General features: G+C 35.6%; 1 protein-coding gene across 2 annotated transcripts; it reads right to left on the bottom strand.

Annotated features, from left to right (window-relative positions):
* Positions 1 to 120: 120 nt before the first annotated feature.
* Positions 121 to 26,956, bottom strand: LOC149085642 (uncharacterized). 2 transcript variants are annotated; one of them, XM_089232447.1, is made up of 8 exons: positions 26,852 to 26,956; positions 21,831 to 21,938; positions 20,808 to 20,915; positions 19,777 to 19,958; positions 9,157 to 9,291; positions 5,120 to 5,281; positions 3,005 to 3,231; positions 121 to 680 (listed from the first exon to the last, which is right to left on the bottom strand). In XM_089232447.1, exons 2-8 carry the CDS (start codon positions 21,916 to 21,918, stop codon positions 614 to 616), a joined length of 969 nt encoding a protein of 322 aa, XP_089088573.1. In that variant the 5' UTR covers positions 21,919 to 21,938; positions 26,852 to 26,956; the 3' UTR covers positions 121 to 613. The 2 variants fall into 2 exon arrangements, with proteins under 2 accessions (XP_089088573.1, XP_089088574.1); XM_089232448.1 differs by having other exon boundaries at positions 21,858 to 21,938.

Genomic DNA, 26,956 nt, shown 5'->3' with positions numbered 1-26,956 from the left:
ATTATCGAGATAGTGTATCTATAAAAATATAAACTAAAACAACTGCATATCATTCCAGCATTACAAAGCTTGATTTCTACACACACACACTAGCACAAACAAGAAAATGGCACAATATTTCAATGACAAAAATTTTTTAATACATAATACAAATAACATTTCATAACAATAAAACTTACTGAGTATAACTTTAAAAATGTGAACATGTGCATGTAAAAAATTGATGCATGGAAAATACACTCGATTCATACGATGAAGGCAAAAATAGATGGCAAGCTCTGCTAATTATAGATAACATTAGATAATGTTCAACATGCTTACGGTTTAAATACTTTCGCAAGTATATGTAATACATAGTATACATTTTAACTTGAGCAAATTTTTTGTCCATTCACAATTTAAAAAAAACATCTGCAGATAAAGGCCACATCACATCTCAATATTACAGACATTAATGTCAAATATGCTTGGACGTGCGGGAATGGGAAATAAAAATTGAACATGAAATACTTAAAAAGTAATAAATCTTGCATAAAAGTGCGTAGTCATTTACAAATACAAAAGTTCACTTAATATAAGAAACAGTAAAAATATGGTGAAAAAAAGTCCCTTTTCAACATAAATTCTGTATTTCTTGAATGGCACTTTCAGAGGATTCTGCAATTTTCAGCTCTTTCAGCCTGTGAAGGATGAAAAAATATCAATATGAAAATCCTTTTAGTTGCTCCATGAGACTGTTTCGCATATACATGTGGTTTACTTATTTACAACACATGGTATTTACATCAAAAACTGAAATGTTGGAAGAAAAAAGCATGTGCATGAATACAACAGCAATTTACCGCTATTTGCATGCAACACATTTTTTCTTCCTGGCAGCTTTCCAAGCTCTGCCTGCTCAGCTCCCTGATGACATTGGCTGATCATCGGAGAGCAGCGTGGTACCTAGCGCCATCATAAAGGCAGCCCTACACATTCTATAACAAGAATCATCTACATATTACTTTTTAGTTCTGATGTACTTTCCATAGCGTTGATATAACTCCTTTATGATACATTTCTCTGGTCACTTGGGTATTGTTATACAGGGTGATCAGCGAATAAGCCCTTATTTCAAAATTAAATATCTCTACAACAAAGATCAATAGAATTATGCGGTAAACGGTACGTTTATTAGCAAAACTGTAAGAATGTTGTACAGAAATTTTTCAAAAATTTAGTTTTTTTTTAAAAATTTTTAAAATTTAAAAAAAAAAAAAAAACTGGAGATTTTGGGGTTCTGAAAATCCTCATTTGCGTGAAGAGAAACCACTGCATTCGTCTAAAGTTACTGCATGGGCTGCGGTATGCGCCAGAGGCATTATCGGCCCCTTCTTCGTGTGAGAAACGATAGCTACTGAACGTTGCATTACAATTTTGGAACAATTTGTCAGCACACATGGCACATACCGCAGCCCATGCAGTAACTTTAGGCGAATGCAGTGGTTTCTCTTCACACAAATGAGGATTTTTGGAACCAAAATTAAAAAAATAAATAAATTTTCGAAATTTCTGTACATTCTTACAGTTAAACATTCTTACGGTTTTGCTAATAAACGTACCGTTTACCGCATAATTCTATTGATCTTTGTTGTAGAGATATTTGATTTTGAAATAAGGGCTTATTCGCTGATCACCCTGTATAAGCATTTCACTGTATATACACTGACAGCAAATGCAATTCCAAAACCAAGAAAGAATTGATTTAGATCAGTGGTTTCCAAGCTTTTTGGAGCTAATCCCCCTTCTGACAAGAAATTTATCATCGATCAGGGTTAGCCGATTTAAATCATGATTAAAATCACTTGCTTTTTCTTTTTCAATCACACAAAATTTGAATTTCATTCTTTCTTCATTTAACTTCAATGATAATGAGGTAAAAATAACCTAGTATAGTATTCATGTTTTATAGAAATGTAGTAAACTTCTAGATTAAAAGAAATATAGATCTGATAAATTTTGACTTGAACGTAATCCCTAAATACAGTGCAGAAAAATGGTTGTTCTATTTCTAGATTTTGTGCTTGGGAAAAAGCGCAGAAAAATATAGGAAGCTAAACCTGGATATAACTGCACCAAGAATTTGAAGTGTATGACAATGGGCGCTAGGGTTCTGCTAATAAAAAAAAGATTTTTTGTATAAAGCCTTGAATTCCATGCCCCAATCGCTAAGGTGTGGCTATTAATTTCCAGAACTGCAATCATAATTATTAGAACTGAAAGTCTGCTGTTTGTCGATTGGTTGCATTTTAATAGCGACTTATCTGCTCACAATTTCTGCACATCACAGCATTCTTGTTCCAGTTATCGATTGGAAACACGCAAGAATATGTTACGTATGAAAGCATTATTGTTTCAGTGCAATAATGAACATTAAATTTTGCTTCAAATTAGGCAAAGTGCTAGTGAAACGCATAAAGTGTTACAGCAAGCATATGGTGAGAGATGATGCCCTATCACGTTCCCACAAATTTGAATGGTTTAGACGTTTTTGAGACGGTAGGGAAAGCGTGAAAGATTATCTGCATACTGGAAACTACTATCTGTATGTACGACAAAAACGATTGCAAAATCTATGAACTTGTGATCGCTGACAAACTGCAAATTGACAAGGAGGTGATTCAGGAAATTTTGACGCAAGACCTAACAAAATGCAAAGTTTGCTCTGTTCCACTGTTTAACAGAGAAACAAAAACAAATTGCAATGGAAGCTTGTGGTGAACTCACAGACAGCTCAGAGAATGACCCTGCTTTCCTGGATTCGATAGTCACTGAGGAAGAGTCCTAATGCTATCAATATGACCCTGAAACCAAGCTATAGAGCTCAGAATGGTAGAGTTCCATGCAAAACACTCGTAATCCAAAGTTGTTACTTTCATTTGAACAGTTTAAATTTGGAAAAATCTAAATACAAATATTTCTTTACCAAATTTTACATGGGAAAAAAAACAGATAAAACTCTTACCTGCCAATAATTTCAGAGAGTGCGCTACGGTCGAATTTCCCTTTCTGCACTGCACACACCAAGTTTGATAGCAGCTGCTTGATGCAGCTCTTCTTGGGCTTGTTATGAGCAAGCGTTGCCCAATTCGGAAGTGCTTTGGCATAACTCAAGGCGACTAGAGCATATTCTACTACAGATGGCCAATGCTGGCTTTGCATCAATGTCTTGCATTGATCTAGGCAAACTTTCTGCAGGTTTAAAAAAAATTAAGACTCATTTAAAAATACTGTCAGACTTACTTATAACAAACACGGATATTATGAATTTTCACATATACTGAAGTTTTTCATTTCCAGAAAACTCTTTGTATTGCTTATCTATGCTTATGAAAAGGATATGGTTATAACAAAGTTTGCTTATAAGGAATACTTTTACTGTTTTTTCCAACTTCGTTATATGAGAATCCGACTGTATTGCATGTATGAAAAATAAGTCAGAGATAAATACAATTTCAAAATATCGTAATTGGAATGAACTTCATAAGTGAAGGAATAGCATAACACTGGAGCAGCGCTGGTTTCACAGATCCCAAGTCACCATGGTAACAAAAAAATTGATACTGGCATCTAAATGTGTGACTACTGGCTCAGAAAAAAATACACTTGGCTCCTAAAACATCCAACATGGCGCCAAATTTTTTTTTTTTCAATCTGTCAAGCACAGGACTAACAATGTATAGCCGATTTGTTATATACTATGTGTACACTCAGGGATATGTAATCAAGTTATTTTTCACAAGATCAGTTTTAATCAATGTTTTCAATGTCTAAACATTCTGAACATTGAATTAAAGTACCTAACCCAGGGCTGCACAACCTCTGGCTTGCAGGCTAAATGCAGCCCTTCAAAGGGTTTCACCCAGTCCATGAAAAGTGTTCTAGCAGAAAAGTATCAGTAGTAACAAGCTGGTCATATTTCCTTCAAAAAAAATATAGGAAATTGGTATCCGTATGAGATAATCAAAATATTGTCAAATCTTTAACTCAAAGGCAAGTAAAGTTCCCAATAATAGCCAAACAAAATAATTTTTAAAAGCAAGTCAAATTGCCAATTACAGGCAAACAAAATCAAAGGCAAAAAAAGTTACAAATTGCAGTCAAAAAACTTGAGAAAAGAAAAGGTGCCAACAATCACTTCAATTGCTAAGAAACTGCCAACACCAAGAATTAGAGGGCTACTGCAATTTGCAAAAAGTAAAAATGGATTCACTGAAAAAACATGTTTGAAAAATATGTAAGATTAATATATTTATATAAATACAATTTCTAAGTCATAATTAGAATATAATTTATAGATCATGAAGATAATCCTGATTCTTGATTTCAGGAAAGAACAAAAATTTGAATAAGCCTAGTTGAAAATAAGTGAAAAAAGAAACATTTTCATTAAAAAAAAAAAAAAATCAGGATTGCTAAGATTATGGGAATGTTCCGTAAAATAAGGTCACACAGCCACAATATATCAAGTTTCAGACCTGTTGGCAACAGAAATACTATTTATCTGGTCTGTGGACCATACAGGTTGTGCACGTCTGACCTAAACTATCACAGCTGCCAACCCCGGAGAATAAGAATTAGATACTTTTGCACCAATACCCATTCCGAAAAAAAAAATTATACAGAGATACAAATATGGCTTTTTTATGAAATTTCATGATTTTGGGTTGCAGATAATTTTTATGACTGAATTGGCTTCACAAAAAGTTGCTTTTCCTGTGCACAAATGAGGGAAGAGAAAATAGCAAGAGCCCATGGCTTATTCCATTTAGCAGATCCCTCTGCTTATGAGGTCATATTTCTAAAAGCAGGGTTTCTCAACTGGTGCTCCAAGGGACTCGAGGGAAATAATATAAATCAGTAAATTTGATAGATAAATAAAAGAGGCCCACAGGTTCTGCCATAAAAATTATGTATAAAAAAGGGCTCCGCCATAAAAATTATATACTGGATAGGGCTCTGCGAGTCAAAAAAGGTTGAGAACCGCTGGTCTAAAGAGTGATAGATTCCCGCCCCAACAAGGCTTTAATGTATTACACATGGAAATATGATAAAAACCTAATTTAAATGAATAACTTACCTTGAATGTTTCAATGTGTGTCTGAACTCTAGTATAGCAAAAAGACCCATCTTCAACTCCAAACACATTACGGGGATAAGCTTTGAATATGTTTTTCTTCAGGTCAAACAATCGCTGTTCCAATGGCATAAGATCTGGAGCAGGAAGGAGACAGTTGATCAACTGAAAAAGAAAACTAGTTATATTTCCTAGGGGAAAATATCAAACAAAATTTCGTTTTTCAAAAGTTTGTTTTTTTTAATTCTAGCAAAGAAAATGTTTCGGTACAATGGCAGAACCACAGTAATGTTATCCTTATGCATAATCATTGGACAAGTTTATAGCCGATTCGAAATGCACAGGTTAGAGGTTAGTGTGCTAACCAATCAATACAAGGACTTGCATTACAATCTTAATCACAATGAAATTGTCATGGAGAACATTTTCCAATGAGGACTTTAAATTTCATATAAGATTAAAAGAAATTCGATCTATATTTTTTTAAATTTCTTTTGCCGATCCATGGCTAGGTTAACTTTTTATCTTCTGCAGATGCTATTTGAAGTTTCTGTAGAAAAGTGTTTTTCTCCTCGCGACTGCCGTCAAATTATAAACATGCACTCTTATGTCCGGTTCCCACATTTGGATGAAATTCCAGAAATCTCACCTGTCCACTTTTTGATCAATTAAAATTTAGAACCAACAGCAGTGTGTTGAAAATCTCCAGAATGTTTAGGTAGAAAGGTCTGGCTCCTCTTGGCAGGACTGATTGGAATTACTTCGAAATTCAGTTTAAAATGGAATAAAACCGGACTTGACAAACTGAAAAATAATTTAGGTGTCAACTAGACCTTTAAGGAACTGGAAGAAAAATTTCCCACAAAAATGGTTCAAAATAATTTTTCCCTTTTCTCGGTTCATTGACCCTTTGTGTTGATATCAGGCCTAGAAGTGAAAACATGAAAAAAAGAGTAGGAAAAATAGGAACACTATTGACAAAAATAGGAAAAAAATAGGAAGGAAAAAATAGATTTCCCAAATTATCGTGACGTTTAAAAATGTTGTGCCATTGAGATTCACACCTCATATATTTTAATTATAGTATTATCTACTGATAATTTTAAGGAACTCAAGTTCTGATGAATTTAAAAATCTTTCATTTCCACAGAATGTGGAATCAAAAGCAATATAAATAGCAAAACTAAAAAGAAATTAATCAAATTTCTACTGTTACTTTAAAAGTCCAATTAATGAGGATGATCCATTTTTTTCCCGTGCTTTTCAAAGAAAGAAAAAACCTGTCTAGGAGTGCCATAGAAACAGTGCCGTTTTTAGGCATGGGCCCACCCGGGCACTCAAGCAAAAAGGGGCCTCACAAAAATTAGATCTAGTTGAAATTTTCGAGAATTTGTTTGATAGGGCCTCAGAAAAATCAATTGACCCGGGGGCCCGTAATACTTTTAAGACGGCCCTGCATAGAAATGTAACACATGCACACTTAACCCATTGCCCACGGGCCAAAAGTGGCACCGGATTCATCTGTTGTGGCCCACAATTTCAAACCTAATTTCGTAAAAAATGAAGTATATATTTACATGTCAGCTTGAGTGACCCACGACACATGTCCCCTAAAGCCGGGTTTTCCTGGAAGCAGGTTTTCTGTGCCATGCGCAACGTGAATCACCCAGCGCGACACGCCGTCCATTCACCAATAAGAAAAGCAATACGACTGTTTTCCTACAGAGCGCAATAAGGGTCACAACAGCGCTTTATGTCGGCGTGATTGGCGGACTGCTTCTGGAGGAATTAAGCAATGTGTGCCGCGCATTTCAGCGATCTTCTCATTATTTTTGTGTTGTGTTCTCTTTCTCTTCCATTCAAAACGGAACTTACAGCCGATAGAGTAGCTGACACCAGGGTCATATACTATACCCAGTGCAACGTATGTCTTTATCTGCCAATGAACAAAACAGTTTCTAACAACTATTTATTTCTATTATTACAAATTAAAACATTAGTTAAGACATCAATTCAAGGGCAAACCCTTCACTAGTAGGAAAATTGCAAAGTATACTTATAGTGAACTGACTAGGGCGGAAGTGACACTCAGCTATGGTCTTCAAGAAACGATGCTCGACCACAGATGTCAGTAGAATCACACCGAGTTCGGCGACGAACCCAAGGCGTCGATGAGGCGGCGGAATCGGATCACGGACGTCGACAGAACCACACTTGGTCTTCACCGATCAAGCAGTAGAAGTCAGATGACGGATATCGTGATGAACCCAGGGCGTAGATGAGGCGATATTATATCCCAAACACCAGTAGAACCACACTAGGTATTCGGCAATCAAGTGATCGAGTCCAGTTAACGGATATCTCGACGAACCCAGGGCATTGACGAAGAGGTGTCATTAGATCACGGACATCGGCGTGCTACACGTGGATTTCGGCGTTCAAGTGGTGGAGTCCGATGGTGGACGTCGTGACGAAAGGGTAGCATCAGATTGCAGCGTCATACGAGGAAACTATCAGATCACTGCTATTGACCATGCCAGCCAACGCCAGATCGCAGTCGGCAAAATCTACGAAGGCATTAAGATCGAGAACGGACACCAGCAGACATCCCTGAAAGGCATTCTTGGAGAGCAACTGACGGGAACATCGGACCAGCCGAGTTGTTCGGATGATTAGCGGTTCTAGCGCTATATGAGACTGAAGCCCGATTTGAAGCACAGACGTGATTATATATAGCTCCCAAATCACTAAGCATGCAAATGAGGAGTAACGCACATGCGCCCCCATCGACATCGGCGTTCCAAGCGGCAAGTTCAGAAACTAGTTTCCATTTCTTCCTAAAACAGTTCGTAACACGTTGGCACCGAAAACGTCAGTAAGTAACAAGTTTTAGTCGACAGGAAATAATTACAAACATACAGTATGATAGACACAACACAAACTCAATAATAAAACATAACACACGCACTACCATTACATCAGGGGCAAAGGTCAGGCGAGCGTCAACAAGGCTATGTTACACCAAGGTCGTCATTTAAACTTTTTCCGGGGGGGGGGGGGGGCAAAACACATGTACTCAATGTATGTGTGTATATATATTAATGTATGTATATATATATTTGTGTATATATATACCATTTTAGTGTATTTTCAAAAGCAACGCCCCCCCCCCCACTAATGACAGGCCTGGCTATACCTATGTAGCCATCTTGAGATGATACGCCATGCTTGGAAAACAAATGCGTAACATGATTATGTAACACATTTTTGCCGACGTGAAATGATCTAGTTCGGTTCATATGGCGCAAAAAGTCTACTCCTAGGAAACCTGGCTTCAGGGACGAACGCTCGTTACAGGATCCCACGTGAAGTAACCTGTAGTCTCTCATGGAATTTTGTGTGTGGATGGATAGAGCCTGTTCCTCCCTTGTTTTTTTGGCTTCTTATTTATGGCAACTGATCTGCGAAACAGATTCGCTTTCCCCGTTGGACTTCAGTTTTTCTGTAAACAAAAAGGGGAGGGATGAAATAGGAATAGTAGGAGAGAATTGGGGTAAAAAGGACGATTGCAGCGACTGTAGGAAAATAGGACATTTTTGAATAGGAAAAATAGGAGCGCTGCGAGGTCTGTGATATACACACTGACATAAAGTAAAAAAGTATTGTCTCTACTTAATAAACACAGAAAATTTTAAGTGTCATAGAATTTGTCACCACAGCCACCTGGGATTTGTCAAGCCGTAGAAGAAATGAAATTTAATACGTTTTCCTGCCACAGGGCACTTTCAAGGACAGCGGGAAGAAAGGTGAATGTTTTGGTATTTTCAGCGGGTTATAAAAGGTAAATTGTTTTTAATGTGAAATATGCTTTTTGTTCTAATTGACTGCTGACTGATTGAATATTAAATTTGCAGTTCACACAACTTAATGTTTCAAAGATTTTCACAATTTTTAATGTTCATTTGAATTTGATTTAATATGTTTATGATATAAAAGCTTCTAATTTTGTTACGAAGCCATAAGTAAAAACATCTACTCACCTTATTGAACTCTGGTGCCGAGTTAACTGCTGATGTGACAAGCATAACCAGTTGCTCATGACTCAACGCAAAAAGTCCCTTGTCAATAGAAACTTTTGACAACTCAGCCAAGTTTTGCCATTTCGGTTTCTTGGCCTGAAAAGACGTAAAATATGCTGTGTAATCAACATTAGACTCATACAAAGCTCATTCTTTCAAGTTTTATAACTAGAGCCCGGATTATATGCATATTTTAGCCTTTTTTAACATTAATGCATAAAAATTAATTAAAAAGCATTAATGCATAAATGCATAAAATCAAAGAATTTTCAGTATAAGTGCATATTTTTGAAGGTTTATTTAGGCTCACTAAATTTTTATAATTTTTAAAAATATTAGTGAATTAACACATATTTATAAAGTATTTTACAAATATTGACCGTTTTATTATAAGGCTATTTCTAGAGGTACGTCAAAGTGTTAAATTTGTTTTTAGAAATAGTGTTGAAATTATTTTGTTACTGGTAGTTTTGTTATTGAGCAGCTGCAACAAACTAGAAATTAAAAAATGTCAGAATAAAAAATATGTAGAAGTTGTTTGCATATGCGGTATATATGAGAAGATATGTTTTTTGTAAATGAATACATATGCACGAAGAAATAGGAAAGATGCATTTTAAAAGCACATTTTTTTTTTTGCATGGTACTTTTTTAATACATATTTTCTCATTTTTGTACATATTTTGGAATTTTTGACTTTTCAAGATTTTTAATGTATATTTTGGGATTTTTAGTGCATATTTTGGTAGTTCAGTCGAACCATTTTCATATTTTGGCATTTTTAAGTGCATATTTACATATTTTTAGAGCGTATTTTGCCACTTTTCAGTGTATATAATCCGGGCTCTATTTATAACCAATAAAAATGTGTTTCGCGAGCTTTTACTATTTGAATATGGTTTGCACCCATGCCTACTAAAAAAAAAACATTAAAAAAATCCATTGCATAGTGCAAACGCTGGGAAAAAATTAGAGTGAGATTTATGCCAATATGATTTTCGTACAAGACAAATATAAAAAGAATTTTTTTTAAAGGAATTAGGGATTCTCTCCCTCCTAGTGCTTGTCAATATGCATCTAGATGTGTGATCCATGCATCAAAATTCTATTCTCGCCCCCATCCACAAAAATTACATTGAAGAGTGAATGCTCCTTCAAAATGTACATAATTTTTTTCTATATATATATTGCATTAAAAAAAACCTTTCTTTTCTCAAAATTTTTTGGAAAGGAGTGAAATTACTTTTCAAAATTATTTTCTTTCTTCAGATAACACTGATCTCTTAACCCCCCCTCCTCAAATATCTCAAGTTAAATTATGATCCGAAATTCGGATCATAATTTAACTCCGCTGAGACAAGATGACTTTTCTTTCAGAGTTCACCTCAGCATAATATCTAGAAAATAAAATGTTTCCTTGATATTCTTATTATTCTTAATGAGAATAATTATATTATAAAAATAACAGGAGAATATATATATATATATATATATATATGATGTCCTAGAGAATATTCTTTGGAAGGACTTTTATAAATTACTAGGGAATATTCTTATCAAAAATAATAAGAATTACTCTCAAGTTATAGTTCTTCCAGAAAATATTCAGTTATTTATAATAGTAGTCCTTCTCCAACAGTATTCTCAAGAATATTTGTAATAACATGTATTATAATAAATAATCTCCATAAATAATTTGAGAATTATTTTCTATAAGAATATAATAAGAATTAGAATTATTTTCTATAAGAATAATCTCTAGTAATTTATAATGGTAGTCCTTAGGGAAAATATTCTCTGTCCCTGTCTCTTCCAGTCAAGACGGAGGAAATAATGAAGTTTGTAGCCTACAATATTAAAGTTCAAAAGCAAGAAAATGAAACCAACTTGGCTGAATTGCACAGCTTGTACATGTATGAAGAAAACAAGTTCTTCTGTTTCTTAGAATGAGGGCGATTATATAGGAATAGCTTCCTTTATCAATTTTGGCTTAATTTTTTATTTTGAACTTATTTCTGAAAATTTATCTAACTTTAAAATAATTTTTTAAGGTTTAAAAAAAATATATCTCAAGTTTTCTAAAATCTTCATAACCGAACTTGAAACTTCTCATCATGACCAAGAGAATATTCTCAAACTAAAAGTTATTGATTGGTTGTTAAAGTTGTCATTGGGGGTTGATTATGCCAAAAATTGTTTTAAATGTTTCAGGCAATGAAAACAGATTTATAATATAAACGAAACTAGTAAAAAAATTCATTATTTAAAAAGAGAAATGGATATTCGATTATTCTCCAATTTTTACATCCAGAAGAATATTTTCACCTCACATCTCTAATCACGTGGCAGCAGTTTAACATTAAATATGAATTCCAAACAAGACTTTAAGAAACAAGTACTATAAGAATTTCCAAACAAGACTCAAAATATTAATGTAGAGGGATTTATTGTTATATCAAGTAACTTTGTAGTGAGGTTTAACTGTAAATAATAAACCAATGAACTGATATTTATATGCAAAATATTAATGCACAAATGGAATGAAATTAGCTTTAACTATGATTTTGGATAATGAGCCTGAACCACAGAAAAATTTTGTTATGCATGTGTTTTCATTTGTGCAAATACTGTGGATCCTGCTATTTTTATTCTTAAAAAAACTACCATAAAAAATGTTGTAAGCGGGAAAACGCTTCAAACAGGAAATCTTAAGAAATAGTTCAAGTGCTAAGCAGGGAAATATTATATGTAAGCACGTTACAAGAGAGATTGACTGAATATAGAAGGAAAATGCCATGTTTAACACACAGCAGCAAAATATCATGTAACAAATATTCCTGCCACAAGAGGTAAAAAGCTAATATATTTTTCTCTGCACTGATATAAATATTTTCATATTAGTCTTTTGCCTAGGTGTACATTTTTTGAGTTCTTCATGTATGGGACCCCACAAGAGAAAAAGGGACCCACAAAAAAATGAGATCTGGTTGAAATTTTCTAGAATTTACCAGGTAGGACCTCAGAAAAATCACTCGTCTCTGGGGCCCCCATCTTGCTCTTAAGATGGTCCAAGTTAAGGAAATAATTTTTTCTTCCAGAAAAAATTAAGATTCATGCTGAGAAAATTCGAAGCTGTATACAAGTGACTATTCCTGCCATTCAAGAGATATTCATGATTTTTTTTCAGACCCATGGATTCATTATTTTCAGAGATGAAAAAAAACATTCAAAAGCATGCCACTATGCCGTCCCGTCCCCCCATTTTAACCTTTATGTCCATAAATAAGCTGGGGCAACCAGAGCACTTCCCAAGGGCTGAGAGAATGGGAGCCCTCACAAAAATGTACACTTTATTTTGCATAATAATACTTTCAGGGACCCCCACCTAAATAAGTCTGCACCGCGAGAGCTCACTACGGCACTGCTTCAGATACCTTCAAGACGAATTTATGTCATTAATATCAATACATGAGTGTATTGATTGTGTTACACATAGAATTCTATCATTATTTAATAGTAATGAGCATTTTGTTAGCAGATAAAGCACTACAGATTTGAAAGAAATCATAGAAAAGTATCATTACTCACCTTTTTTCGTCATGTGTTGATGGCTTCAAGTAGTTGATGGCTTTCATTTATCGGGGGATAATTATTTACCATATATTTAATACTTAAATACGGTCATTCATCACCTTATAATTAATAACTTATTCTAAATTTTCTATTTCGCTCGAGCTCATCACAAAAACGACCGCCATTACTACTTTGATGTTTATGTTGTAGTGATGATAATGGTCACTGCGCGTGTGCTGAAACTTGATCCACCCTGCTGGATCACCGAAATCGGAGGTTGTTTCAGGCTCGAAAAACTGGTACTTCTACTTGAACTACATGATCTCACGTCATACAAATTTTCCAGGTTTTATACCAATTTGTTTTTTTTATACTCATCGAGAGGTTGGTGCGTTAACTTCTCGACTGGGACTGCTCCCAGCGGTAGCAATTATTTCTGCAGTCATGTCTGCGTTTTTGTTGTACCCGTCTAAGGAAAGTTTTCTGATAAGGACGAACTTGGTATCGAACTCGCGACACCTCTTAACATCCTTTGGTACTTTAGGTGAGTATCTTATCGACCTGGGCTACTGCGCCCTCAGAATAGTAAACTTGTACTTTTCACAGAAAATAAATGCAATAGATAATTGCACAAAATCTATTCCAGGGCAAAAAATATGTCATGCTTGTAGGGATAGTAAGTGAATAAACACATAAATAAATTAGGTGAAAAAATTGTATACTGTAAAGAGATGAACAGTGATAGTGATGTAGAGATTAATAACTTGGAAATGTCAATTTCTAAACAAGCACCTGATTAAGAAATAAATTCATGTCTACAAAACATACTCCATGAAGTTTAATTGGTAACTAACTCTACAGTGCAAGTCAAACTATGCCAAGAGAAAAATTAAATCTGCCTATCACACTTTAAAATCAAAGGTTTGTAAAGTTTTTGAAGAATCGCCAGAAATTAAATTCCAAAGCACACTTAATGAAGATATTGAACAGAAAGCAAATGATATGGATATTTTGATAGAGTTGATTAAAAAAAAGACCCAATTCAACCATCACAAGGGAAAAAGTACAAATTTTAACTCTGGCCCCTGCTTCATAGAACAAGAAAAAAATCTGTGAAGAGTTCAATGTCACTGAATATGCTGTGCGAAAAGCATGAGAGCTTTTAAGAGATAAGGGCATAATAGCTTTGCCTGAACCTAAAAAAGGGCATTCCCTGGATAAAAATGTAATACTGTCATAGATTTTTACCATTGTGATGAATACTCACGAATTATGCCAGGGTCACAGGATAAAGTGAGCATTGGAAAAAATGTATACAAACAAAAACAATTTTTATTGATAAACCTAAATGAACTTATTTAGCTTTTAAGTTGGAACATCCAGATCTAAAAATAAGGTTGCCAAGGTTCTGCACGCTTGCGACCTAGATGGTGTGCTGGCAGGTTCTTCTGGTATGCCATTGTGTTTGTTTGTGCACCATTCACCAGAATGTAATACTGTTACTCCATGCTTTCTCAACAGAACAGAGTTATCATGACCTGAATGTTCAATTAATGTGCTCTATAAATAACCGAGATTGTATGCTTCGCCATTGCTCCAAGTGTCCATCAAATGAAAGTCTGAAATGTTTCATAAAAGAAAAATTTGAATAATGAGATCCTGATGATCAAATCACCTGATATCAAGTCTCTTGGATATCCACTGATAGGACTGAACAAGTTCAGGTCACTGACTTTAGAAGAGCACTTGGAAAAGCCTTGAAGTACTTGTACTACACTCATTCATAACCAAATCCCAAGCCAAATATTTAAAGGAAAAGGTTAATCCAAACACACAACACCACAACAGTTCTCTCCATCCAGCTGTACTTTATAATCGTACAGCAAATGGTGAAAGATCCAGTCATTTCAAGTTTTTACATAATATCAGATGATTTAGAGCATGTTGCTGCTTTTGTCCACAAAATGCAAAAAATAGTAAAATACATCAAAGAAACATTTCAGAACGTAAAATACATTTATTACTTTAGTGATGAATGTGCAGCCCAGTATAAAAATTGTAAAAATTTTATCAATCTTTAATCACAAAACTAAATTCATGTTAACAGCCAAATGGTAATTTTTTGCCACAAGTCATGGCAAATCTCCTTGTGATAGTATTGGTGGCACTGTAAAACTTGTTTTTTTAACCAAGTCTTCAGATTTGTTCTGGAAATGCCATTGATTCAGCTGAGAAATTTATTTCTTTTTGCAGAACAAAAATTAAAAACATTAAATTCCTGATGATTACAAAACAAATGCTAGAGGAAGCCCGGAAGCAGATTCGCTTCACTAAAGCAGAACCAATCCCTGGCACACATAGTTTTCACGACTTTACACTACTATCAGAAGATGCCATTGGAACAAAAATAGTTTTCTATGAAAACTTTTATACTATTCTTTAATTTCTGAGACAGACAACCATCAGTGAGGATGTCACATATCAGTGTGCATAACTACATTGTATGTACTTATGATCATTGGTTTTTCGGTATAGTTTTATCTAAACAATGAAGATGGTGATGTTAAAATTAAATTCTTGCATCCCACAATATGGCCCTTCTATATCTTTTCACTGGCCTTCTAAAGATCTGTTTCATTCCATTGTGTAACATAATTGCTTCCATCAATTCTCCAATGACAACAGGATCCGGGGGGGGGGGGGGAGAAAGAGAGAGATACTATTTTCCCAAAAAGGTTAAATTTTTTTTTTTTTTTTGGGATCTGATTTTTTAATACAACAGTTTAAATTTTTTTTCTAGTTATAATCTGCATTTTTTTACGTTAGCATATTTAGTGTAAATATAATTTGAATGAATAGAAAATTTGCAAAGTTATGATATATATTCATATATAAACAATATAGCTTGAATGGTTAGCATTAAGGCCCGTTTACACGACGCAAGCGCTTTTGTTGATAACTTAATTTTTACTTGCCAAGTACAATAAGATGTATGCAGACGATAAGGGCCGTTTACACGGCTTTAGTTGACAAGTGCGCAAGTGCAGAAGTGATTTAGTTGGTAAGTCAGATAAGAACAGTTCTATTTTTTCCGGTTAAGTAGACGTATGCGCATGCGCCAGTGGGCGTGACCTGCCGCGCTGGAGGGGTCATTTTGCTCTCTCACGGAGGGATTTATTTTGATCTCAAGCGTGAACCTGTTCATACTCCGTCGTCTCCTGAAGTTTCGCTAGAATTCCGCGGAAATATTGGATGGTGAGGTGGCCAGAGGACAACCTTCAAGTTTGTTGAAATATATATTCGCCATGAATGTTTGTTGAACTATAGAAATGAAAATTACCTTAACAAACAAGCTAAAAATTATTCGATGTTGGAAAAAGCTATGGAATATTCTGTCGACGTGATGTCAGGAGTGGAAAAAAATTGAAGATTCAAAAATATATATCAGGTGGGGAGGATTTATATATTAAAAACTGGAGGGGGGGGGGGGGTGGTTAGAATATTTCTCTCTCCCAGAACGAATTTGCTGCCATCTGTTGTAAAAATACATGATCAAATATTTAACATAAAGATGTCATCTCTATAGATCAAATTAAAAAATAATGATTTCGAAAATATGGAAATAATTTTTGTTTAATGAATTTCTATTATTTAATTTTTAACCCTTAGAATTTCCTACGAATGCCAAGAATCTTCTCCCGTATTTTCGGATTCCATAATTCATAAGTTTATAATATGTTGTGTATTCTTTTTTTCCCTGTGGCGTCATCTCTCGCCCCCCTTACGTGGGTGCAGAAGCGAAAAAAGGGGACAAGCGAACTGTTTCCCTTGCGTGACCTACTTCTTGCTCAGTGTGTTGATCTCGTGCAAGTGATATAGTTTCTCCTTTTTTATTGAATAAATTTATTTAAGTGAATAAATTTATATTCTTTAAAAAAAATATCATATAATGTGGCTCTGATCACAGTATTCTTAAGTTCTACCTGATCATCTTCATCCATCGTTACGAAAGCTATGAGCTTTAAAAAAAGCACCTCTCCGAATGCCAGATAAATAAAAAATTATTACTATTATACTCCAGCACGTTGCGTCTGTCTCTCTCCGTGGATTTGAGTAGACTGAAGCGCGCATGCGCTAACTGCGCTCGCCTCCGTAAAAATTATCCAATGAGCATCTACTTGCCACTTATACGTGTGGACACTTTCAAGAAGAATCGGTAAGTTAAAATTAAGTTGCCCACTAAAGCGCTTGCCTCATGTAAACGGGCCTTTAGAGACGTCATTTGTGGCGTTAGAAAACATTTTTTCCTCTCAGTTTTTGACATACATACATGAAATTTTTCAGGGTCAACGTGGATGGTAAAAGCAATAAACAAAAAATAATTGAAATCTGGGATGATGGTTTTCATTTCAGTATCTAGTTGAATGGTTTGAAATATGATCGACCCAGTCTTATTTCGATGAATTTTGTGTTGCGAACCAGAATATATTAATGGTCAAAAAAACTTTTTTTTTTGCCTAGCCTTCATATATTTAGGAGAAATTTAAAATAAAAGTTGTGTTGGTAACTGCTGTGCCTCTGATCCAAAAATACGTTAGAAAAATTGTTTTCTCACAAAAAATTCCATAAAAACAAAGTTAACATACTTTTTTTGCATATAAATTTTAAATGTATGAATTATTTTTATTCCAGGGGTGCAAGTGCCCCTCATCCATTTCGGAGCAGCAAATTTCATTTTTGGAACAGAAATTTTGAAAATGGAGAACAACTAAACAAACTATATCTGCAATATAAAGAGTAATTTTTCTGTGAAATGCCAAAAGTTTTGCCAAAAATGGTTGGAACAAATAATTTTAAATAAATTTCCTTCACAAATTAAAATCCATTTAAATTTTTTCTGAATTATCTTTTCTGTCATTAATAAAACTACGAATGACGAATAAAAATTATTCCTCCTGATATAGCAAAAAAAGTGCGTGCAGAATGTAATAAGAGTTTCCGTGAAAAAAAAAAATTGGCTTCTCACAGAATTTAAAGGAATTATTAAATTTAAAAGCAAAATACAAAAAACGAGAAAAATATAAATACCTTATTTACTTAAAGAATTTCTCAATCTAATAGCATGTCAATAGATTATGAATCACAATTCGCTTTTCGAAGTACAGCATCTCAATGACTATTTTTTTCTAATTTTTTATGCCCTTGAACATAAGATTTTGTATGTCTTATTCCATTAAACATTAAAGCATTGCATGGATAGATTTTTCAATGTTTGAACAGACTTTTATTTATTTGTTAGCAATGAACTCTTTTTTTACTATCTGTTACCATATGCTGAAGATAAAAAAGTCTTCACCAAAACTGGCAAAATTTTGAACTTTGGGCAGCTTTCAAAGTTACAAAGTTTGAATATGTCTGCCCAATATCTATATCTATTCTCTGAACTGATTTCACTTTTTTTAATTATTTGGATTGTAGTGCAACCCATTCATCACACATAATCAATAGTTCTGTTGGTGGTACAATGTTCAACAACCTCTCAGCAATACGTGAGGGAGTAATCTACCATCCCAGCAATGCACGAGATGGAGTACAAAAAACAAGAAAGGGTGCAAATATTTCATTCTCACATGTTTTGGAAAGGTAGGACATTAATATATATTAGGTATCTCATAGAAGTTATGTAAAATGAGCATGCTCCTAACACAAACTCCTTCCTCTGAGAGCATGCTCCTCCCCCACCAATGCAGTGGCGGACCGTGCGGCCATATTGGGCGCTGCTCAAGGAGGGGTGCCAAATGGAGTTGAAAGGGTGAAAAAAGGTTTGTCGACCAAAAACATGTGGTCAGTAGCGCCAAAAAAAAGGTTCTGCATGGGTAGAGATTTTTTTCCCCTCGAGCCGGAAAATTTCGGTAATTTAAACAAGTAAACCAATCACCTTTTCGATGTATGCAGTCTTTGAACGCAGGTTGGAAGCCGCGAAATTACCTATAACCAGCAGGAGAAAAAACGGTCTCAGAAATCGGAAAATTTGACATATTTATTCAGGGACTTTGATAGAATGCTGGTTATACCAATAACAATACAGGACTTTATACTTAAAGGTAGTATAACTACTTTCCAAGGTCACGAGATAACGCGATTGTGGTAGATGGTGGGAAGTAAAAAACAAAATTGAAGTTCCCCCCCCCCCCCCACTCGATCTTTTTCCATGTCTCGGAAAGAACGCGTCCCGTAAACAACAATTTCATGCGCCTTCTTCATAAATTAAGGGTATTTGATGTACTACAGTGCATTAGCGGTACCTCCGCGAACCACAAACAAGAATTGGCGCAAATACGCAGGGATTCGGAGCCTTTGTGCACCATGTGGAGCAAGAGAACCGTTTCGGCGCAGCTCTTGCAACCCTGTTATTCATATTTTGTATGTTTTTGTAAACATTTTAGTGAAAATTTCACTTGAATATATTGAAAATTAAAAAAGTTTATTTTCTCAAACAATGGAAAAGTCATTTTTTGATAAATTTCATTTTTTTTCCTCAAGAAGTTTTAGACATATGCAAATAATATTTCACATGGTTAGTAAGGATGGTGAAAGCAACAAAAAAAACAATCAAAATCTGTGACTATAGGTGTCATGGCTGGGTGATTCGACATGGAATGACCCCCTCCCAGATCTGAAATAAACCAATCACTTCTATACCATGACACAACCAAATAAATGAGCATCTTACCAAAAAAACCCCACTGAAATGAACAAAGGATAGGCCTACATAAAAAAAAAAAGACATCCAATATTGCAATGCTAGATTATAGGCCAATATAGAGGTGGCATTCCCCCCCCCCCCCATCCTGTATCCAGAAAAAATTGTATCATTGTCATAGACTTGGAGGGAAAAAACATTTCCCTCCAAACACCTGCACTATGCACGCCCTCTGTGATCTGCCGCCCCCCCCCCTTTTGAAAAGCCTGTATTTGCTCATATGTTATATATTGAACATTACTTACACTCCTGGAAGATATGGATAACTCTGCCAAGGTAGATTCATCAAGGTCCAAAGGCTCTGGAGTCAAGTTCAATCTCTTACGTGGCGAGCTCCTTGTGGGAGTTGAAGGTACTTTTGTAGGGGTAGCTGCCCTTTTAACAGGAGTTTTCTTTGGAGACCTGCTAATTTTTATTGGCGATTCATCTGAAAAGATTAATTTCACCTTGAAATTATACATAGTCCGTAACATATGAAGACACTGATCAATAGATGGACATACAAATAACAGCTATAACACTTTTGGTTAAATTATGAAGGTTCCATTCGTATTTTCAGGCAGCTTTTGTACCAGGGATTTCAAAACCTCTTACAAGGTTACTGGTACCTATAACTGATGTAACACTGGTTGGGAATCACAGCCCTATAACTGCTATATCATTACCTTGCTTTGAGAGGTACAACTTCATTGTGCTAATAACTTAGGCAGACTTAATACTCGTACTATACCAGCAATAACAATTTAATACTTATAATTAAGCTAGTATGCTTTTCCCCTTTGTATTTGTGGTCGCTTTCCCTTTGTTTTCTGGAAAACACTGCAGGTGGGGCTATTTCTTGTATTGCAACAAAATATAAACTGTTTTTAAAATATTTAGTTAGCACACATGTACCCCTCTTAAATATTTTTCTAGTGCTTCTGAAAATGAAAAACTAAATTGCAAGAAAAACTAAAAATATTCGCTATTGATTACTATGGTTGCCAGTTATCACAGCATCAACGAATCTACAATCATATATATATAAAAAAACCAACTAAAGATTCAATCAGCCGTTGTTATATTTGCACGACCAAAAACTTTACATCAAGATCCATTGCCTCTACCATAGTTGATAAAAATTTCACTAGGAAAATAGGACATTTTGCCAAAAAGCAAGCATGAAATGAAATATTCTATCCTATAGTTACCATTTTCTGCGAGAACACAAACACAAAAATTATATTAATTACAATTTCAACCTAAAGGAAAAAGAAAGATCCAAAGTAATACAAACCAGGGTTAAAAACTGGAAGCTTACGTCGTCCCCGCAACCTTATAATTTCTTCATCTGGAGAAGTTGGAGTGAGTGGTAAATTGAAATTTGACTGTCGAACTGAGGGACCTAGATATAAGAAAAAAAATAATCGTGTGAGAATTTGTGAACGGATACAGTTCTGTTCCAGGATCCAGCATGTTACAAAATTAGATGTAACATGCTGATTACATCGTAAATTAAACTTTTAAGATTTCAATGCCATGTGGATGAAAATAGAATAAATTAAATGAAAAATTGTCTCATAGGTACCAATTGTCAAACCCAAAACTTGCCAAATCTGTAGTTTGTCATGTGACAAAATATGTTGACGCCAAAGAAAATTTTTTCTTTAGATATATGGCATGTTAAAATTTTCTCCAGGGGATAAGATTGTGACATTACCCATATTCAGAGGGACTGCCATATTTTCCAGCAATTTCGGCAGCTCCTTTTTTTTTAAACAAAGATCTATTTTTTCCACCAAAGTCTATTTGAATATTTCTTCTTCACTGCCATCGAAACTTAAAATATATTATTTTACCAACTTATAGATTATGTTACAATAATTATGAATATACATATAATAATCTCATACATTCATCATATTCAACATTTTTTCTCCATAGAATTCATTTTGATCAACTGTTTACTAATCAACAGTAGAGCTTCAATTCCTGCTATCAGCTATTTCAGCACCAATCGGTAAATTTGTTAATTTTTGACATCACATTTGATGACAATTGATTTCCTGTATGTATTTGAAATCAAAAATGTCCAGCATTTTTTTTCCGAGGAGACATGGTCGGCCTAGGGTTGCACAAGAACTGGGGGATTTTTACAAAGCATAATTTGAGGATGTTTCTATAAAGATACAAAAAAAAATCAGAAGAATCTGGTTTCTGATCAGAAAACTTTAATAATACCACGAAATCCGAAGCACCTATGCCATCAAGTTAATCTATCAAGATTTAAAAAAAAAACAGCCACAGAAAACAAAATTACCAGTGCAAACCCTAGGGTACATAGTACCTGGTGTTCCTGGATCATTCAGTTCATGAAGGATATTGCGGCGACCAGCAGAACCCGCCATCACTCAGAAATCTCGAAACCCTTGAAAATGAAAATATAATTAATTGTTGAAGAAACAATTCAAATTTGATGGAGAGAGAAAATCCAAACATTTAATGGATTTATTAACCCTAGAATACTAACTCTGCATCTCAAAAACGTAAACATAAGTAGTTAACACGAAGTTTTTATTTTAGTATTATTTAGCGGTTAACTAATTCATTAATTGAATAGAATTTAAAGTCCTGAGTGTTAGTAGTTATTTAGAGTTCCCCACATATTTTTCCTGACTGAAAATACACAAAAATCTTGATCTGAAGGAAAATCAATTTAAAAAGAAAATTTTAGATAAGGTACACCGAGGTAAGCGAACCACTTTTACCCCAGCAGTGCAAATTCAACCGAGCGCCTACGTTGTAGAAGTCAACCAAACTTCTTGAAATTTTGACAGGTTTTTTTTAAATTTTAATTTCTTAACAGAATATTTTCCAATTTATTTTCCACTCCTTTTTAAGATTAATTTCATTTTTTAAAGGGTCTTTGAGTTCCACTTGCCTCCCTGAATGGGGGGGGGGGGGGTAAGAGGAACCCAAGGCCAGTGGCTTCAGAACTGGGGGTGCTCGAGCACTCACAAAAAATATTCAGAAATAAAAATTTTATATGTAAAGGCTCAAGACGAGCACCCACAGATATATTCATTATACGCTTGCATATAAATGACCAGAAATAATAACCTGAGGACAGTGGCAGGGCCTGCTAAAACTGCAGCACAGGGCACAGAGTTGCCCCCGCTCCCCCTCTAGTTCCAGCCCTGGACAGTGGCGTCGGGGCCAAGGGTGCTGCAGCACCCACAGTAATCTATGGCATGGGTCTGAAGTGATTCAAGTCAAAATTTCCTACATAAAGATCAAGACAAGAAACCACAAGTTCCAAACACTTCTGATGCCCCTGCTCAAAGCTAATTGTGCTTTAAAGTAATTCATAAATTGATTTATAAATGAAAGAAATATTAACAAAAAGGGAAAAACTTATTTGAGCCATAAAAAAAAAACCACACATTTTATATATATTATTCTGATATGCAAAGCTTTAACAACCTCATTATGCAGAAAACTTACAATGTTAATCAACAACTTTTGATATAAAAAAACTTGGCTGTATTACATTATCTTTGTTCTAAAACGATTTTCTACGCCCCTGGTCAAAAATATATATACATATACAGCAATGCTATTCACTCATACATCTATGCCCCACTTCTGCATCTCTTTTCCTTGTTCCCTTGCACTGACACATAAGTGAGATCTGATACACCCCACCCCCAGTAAGTATTAATGGGTGTTGTACGAGACTAATAAGAAAGGAGAGAATCACTTGTCTTGAATGTTGCTCTATTGAAAAGGTAAGTAGTACCAATTCTCCCAAATTTTACTTCCTGAATAGCCTTAACTTTGGTCAATCGCCCAACAAACATCTTTACTTTTTATTTATGGGGTTTGCAAGAACCAAGTCAACAACTGTGGAATAGTTTTGGACATATCTATGAAGAGTTTAGTCGTTCCTCCATTTCTCGACACTCATCTTTTTGCTATATTAAAGCAGCTAATGCAGACTCACAAGTTTTATCCCTTTCCTCAGGTTACTACCACAATTGATAGGTATATAGTATATGTTCATGGGTTCAACTTGTCCCAGCAGAGGAAAATTGGGGGAAATTATAACTAATTTCTACCCTCTGAAAAAATGCAATTATATTAAAAAGACAAGTAAAATGAATAGAAGATAAACAATTAAATAATGAAGGTGAGTTCCGAAAACAAACACATACCTCTGGGATAAAATAAAACCACTGTCCTCACAGAAATACAGTAATTTTCTTTCTGCAACTTATCTTTATCTCACATATATATCCAGTCTTTCCTCCTTCGTATGAACATTGGAAAATGTTTTCCTCTAACTTTGTGATTAGATTTGATGCCAGTTTTCAAAAAGTATATGAATTGGTAGTCAGGCACTTCCAGCTACACCCCCCCCCCTCTCATAGTGCTGTTGAGAAGCTATGTACACAGAACGAAACTGCAAAATGGACAGTGTTGCTCATTACTGTGCTTGTACAGTCTTCATATCAAGAACTCGCATGCTCTAGATCTTTCATTGACCTGGTTCCTCAGTGGATAAACCATTTTCTCAAAAGAGAGAAAAGAAATTAGAGCTTCACTATTGGCTTTGTTTTCAACGATGGAAAATAGGGTCGTCTCCTTAGACCCTCCTTCATCCATTTATTGAAAAAGCAAATTCAGTAATGATCCCCATTGGTTTGGGCCATTCAAGTATTACGTAAGCAGATTTTTATCTATTTTTGACCCCCCCCCATCCCCTCCCCCTTGTCAGCAAAACACTGACCCCCCCCTTTCCCCTCATCAGTAAAATTTTGTCAGCAGCTTAGAATATTTCATATCTTCAAAAAGGGTGGTTGATGACGTAAGCAACCTTTAAACCCCACCTTCCTCCTTGTCATCGAAAGTCAGCAAACATGGAAACCCCCCCCCCACTGCTGACATAATACTTGAATGACCCCTTTCCAGTATGTAAAATCTCACCCTTCAACTGATAAAGACATTTTGCTCATGTACACCAGTGTCTCAGTAAGGGATCCAGAGGAAAATACAGATAAAGATTGTTGATAAGGCTTCCTCATTCTCTCCCAGAAAATCTGAAAGAGACAATCTTCTATGGAGGGAAAAAGTGAAGACCAACCACTGGAATGGGAATTCTTCCCTTTTTAATTTTTTTTCCCTTCAGATTTTCCTTGACTCCCAAATATTAAGAATTTTCCCTGACTGACAAATATTTAATATTTTCCCTGACCATTTTCTGATTCCCTGACTTTCCAGGTTGCTGGGAACCCTGTAGATTACTTTTGGTCATTCTACTGGTCATTCCATGTCCATGCTCACACTCCTTTGGTTATTTCATGCTCTATGCTCACATTCTTTGGGTCATTCCCATGCTTGCACATGCTGTACGCCAGTGGTTCTCAACCGGGACCCCCTTGTGGTACTGGGATACTTCAAGGGGGCCATGGAAGAAAATGGAGAAAGGGACCATTACAGGTGGTTTGGAGAGCCGAGAAGAAAAATTAAGGTGTGAAGTAATAAAGATTTTATATTAGTGACTAACACAGTGTGAGAGAAAATCCAACAAAACCACCCATAAAACCAGGGCCTTCGTTAGGGCATGGACCCACCCAGGCCTCACCGCCTACATTTTGCAACAAGTTCCCTAGGATGGTGTTTTTCTCAAGTCTCCGGATAAATTTTTCAGACCCCCTTCCCTATATGTAATTTATTGTATGAAAAAAAAAAAATGATGAAAACCATATTAGGCCCCGGGCTGTAGCTCTGTCAGTCCTACTCTTGTGAGGGGCCTCATGCCCATAAGTAACCCCACCTTATGATATTTTGTATATTACAATTAATTTTGAAAATAGGAAATATGTAGGCTGTTTATTTCCAGCTGAAGAATGGGACTATCATAGCATCACTTTGCCTAGGGGGGGGGGGCCATGATATTGAAATGGTCCTGATAGAACTCTGACTAGCGGGGAGATCAATAAATTCTAGGCTACTGGTCTGGAGGCCAATTTTTTTTGCAAAATTTTCGTTCAGTATAAATTCACTGAAAAAAATTTCAATACGTATAAAGTGTTTTGCTTCTAGATGAGAGTTTAAAACTCTGGGTAAGACAGGGGAGTCACGAGAAAAAAATATGGTTCAAAAGGGGCCACGGGCAAAAAAAGGTCAAGAAACACTGCTCTACGCCATTTAATTGGTTGTTTCCATGCCCACACCCTATCTAGGTCACTCCTATGGTCTCTTTGCCATTCTTTTGGTCTTTCACTGACACGATCCTTTCCACTATGGTCACTCATTTGGTTATTCACATGCTTGCGCATATGTGCTCTACATTACTCTTTTTGCAATTCACTGACTATGACTACTTGGCCCCTCGAGATAACAGTCTTCTTTATGTTTCCATGCTTGCACACACTCTAGGTCACTCCATAGTCCTCACTTTCTAGGTCACTTTGATCACTCACATGATTGGCCAGTCTCCGGATCACTCACTGACCTCGTTCTTTTTCACTCTCTAGCAGATACAGATTTATAGTATTACCGACCACTCATTCCTCAAAAGCGCTGCCCGGGGGTCATAGGCTCGTATCCAGGGTGGGGGCCTCAAGGTGAGTGGGGGCCCCCCACAAAAACATTGTCATTTTACATAACCCTTTGAAGGAGACCCCCCAAGAAACAGTCTGCTACGGGCCCTGGGGGGGGGCGCTTGGTGGGCCATGGCCAGCTAAGTCTCCCCCCCCTACCCCCCGTAAATATGCCACTGTCCACAAATCTTCAAATTTGTTCATGAATATAGTTCCATGTAAATACACATTATTTATGATCCACTGATTTAGAAAAAATGAATCTTGATTTCTATTACACTATAAGGCTTATTAAAATTTCTAATATTACTATATCTAAAAACAAACAATGCATACCAGCGTTACATTCGTATCAAATATGCAGAGGAGTCTTAAGAACATCATAGGGGGGCCCCCGGGCCAAGTGATTTTTCTGAGGCCCTACTTGGCGAATTCTCGAAAATTCGAACCGGTTCTAATTTTTGTGAGGCCCCTATTTTCTTGAGGCCCCATGCGTTAAGACAGCACTGTAAATATGTAAGCAGTTGAACAGTTAATTGAATAGAATTCTCACGAAATTTCATAACAGCTAGGCTATCTTGGGTGATTTCCGGCAAGGGAGAGAGTTTAAGGTATTATAATTACAACCAAAACATAATTATAATAGAGTCCATGCGGATTTAGATTAATTATAATTTCAAATAGAATTATAATTAAATAATTAAAAGAATAAATCAATTAAAAGGCTTTAACGAACCCAAAGAAAAGGAACTTCGGTCCAACGTTGAAGAGACGCCCGGCTTTTCCCGCTCAAAACCAGATGGAAAATGCGCTTTTCTTCCCTCTCTTTTCATTGTGACAT

This window comes from Pholcus phalangioides, unplaced genomic scaffold, assembly GCF_987345545.1.
Source record: "Pholcus phalangioides strain wild (caught in Gottingen) unplaced genomic scaffold, Ppha-v1.0 ptg000006l_1, whole genome shotgun sequence".
NCBI classification, from domain to species: Eukaryota; Metazoa; Arthropoda; class Arachnida; order Araneae; family Pholcidae; genus Pholcus; species Pholcus phalangioides.
The sequence above is the reverse complement of the archived record's forward strand: the minus strand, read 5'-3'. Positions and strand labels throughout refer to the sequence as shown.

Coding starts and splice junctions, on each gene's coding strand:
- LOC149085642 (XM_089232447.1), bottom strand. CDS start 21,918: ATGGCGGGTTCTGCTGGTCGCCGCAATATCCTTCATGAACTGAATGAT. Junction 9,292..19,776: donor TATCCATATCTTCCAGGAGT/GTAAGTAATGTT, acceptor ACGTCTTTTCAG/GCCAAGAAACCGAAATGGCA. Junction 3,232..5,119: donor CACACATTGAAACATTCAAG/GTAAGTTATTCA, acceptor TTAAACCTGCAG/AAAGTTTGCCTAGATCAATG.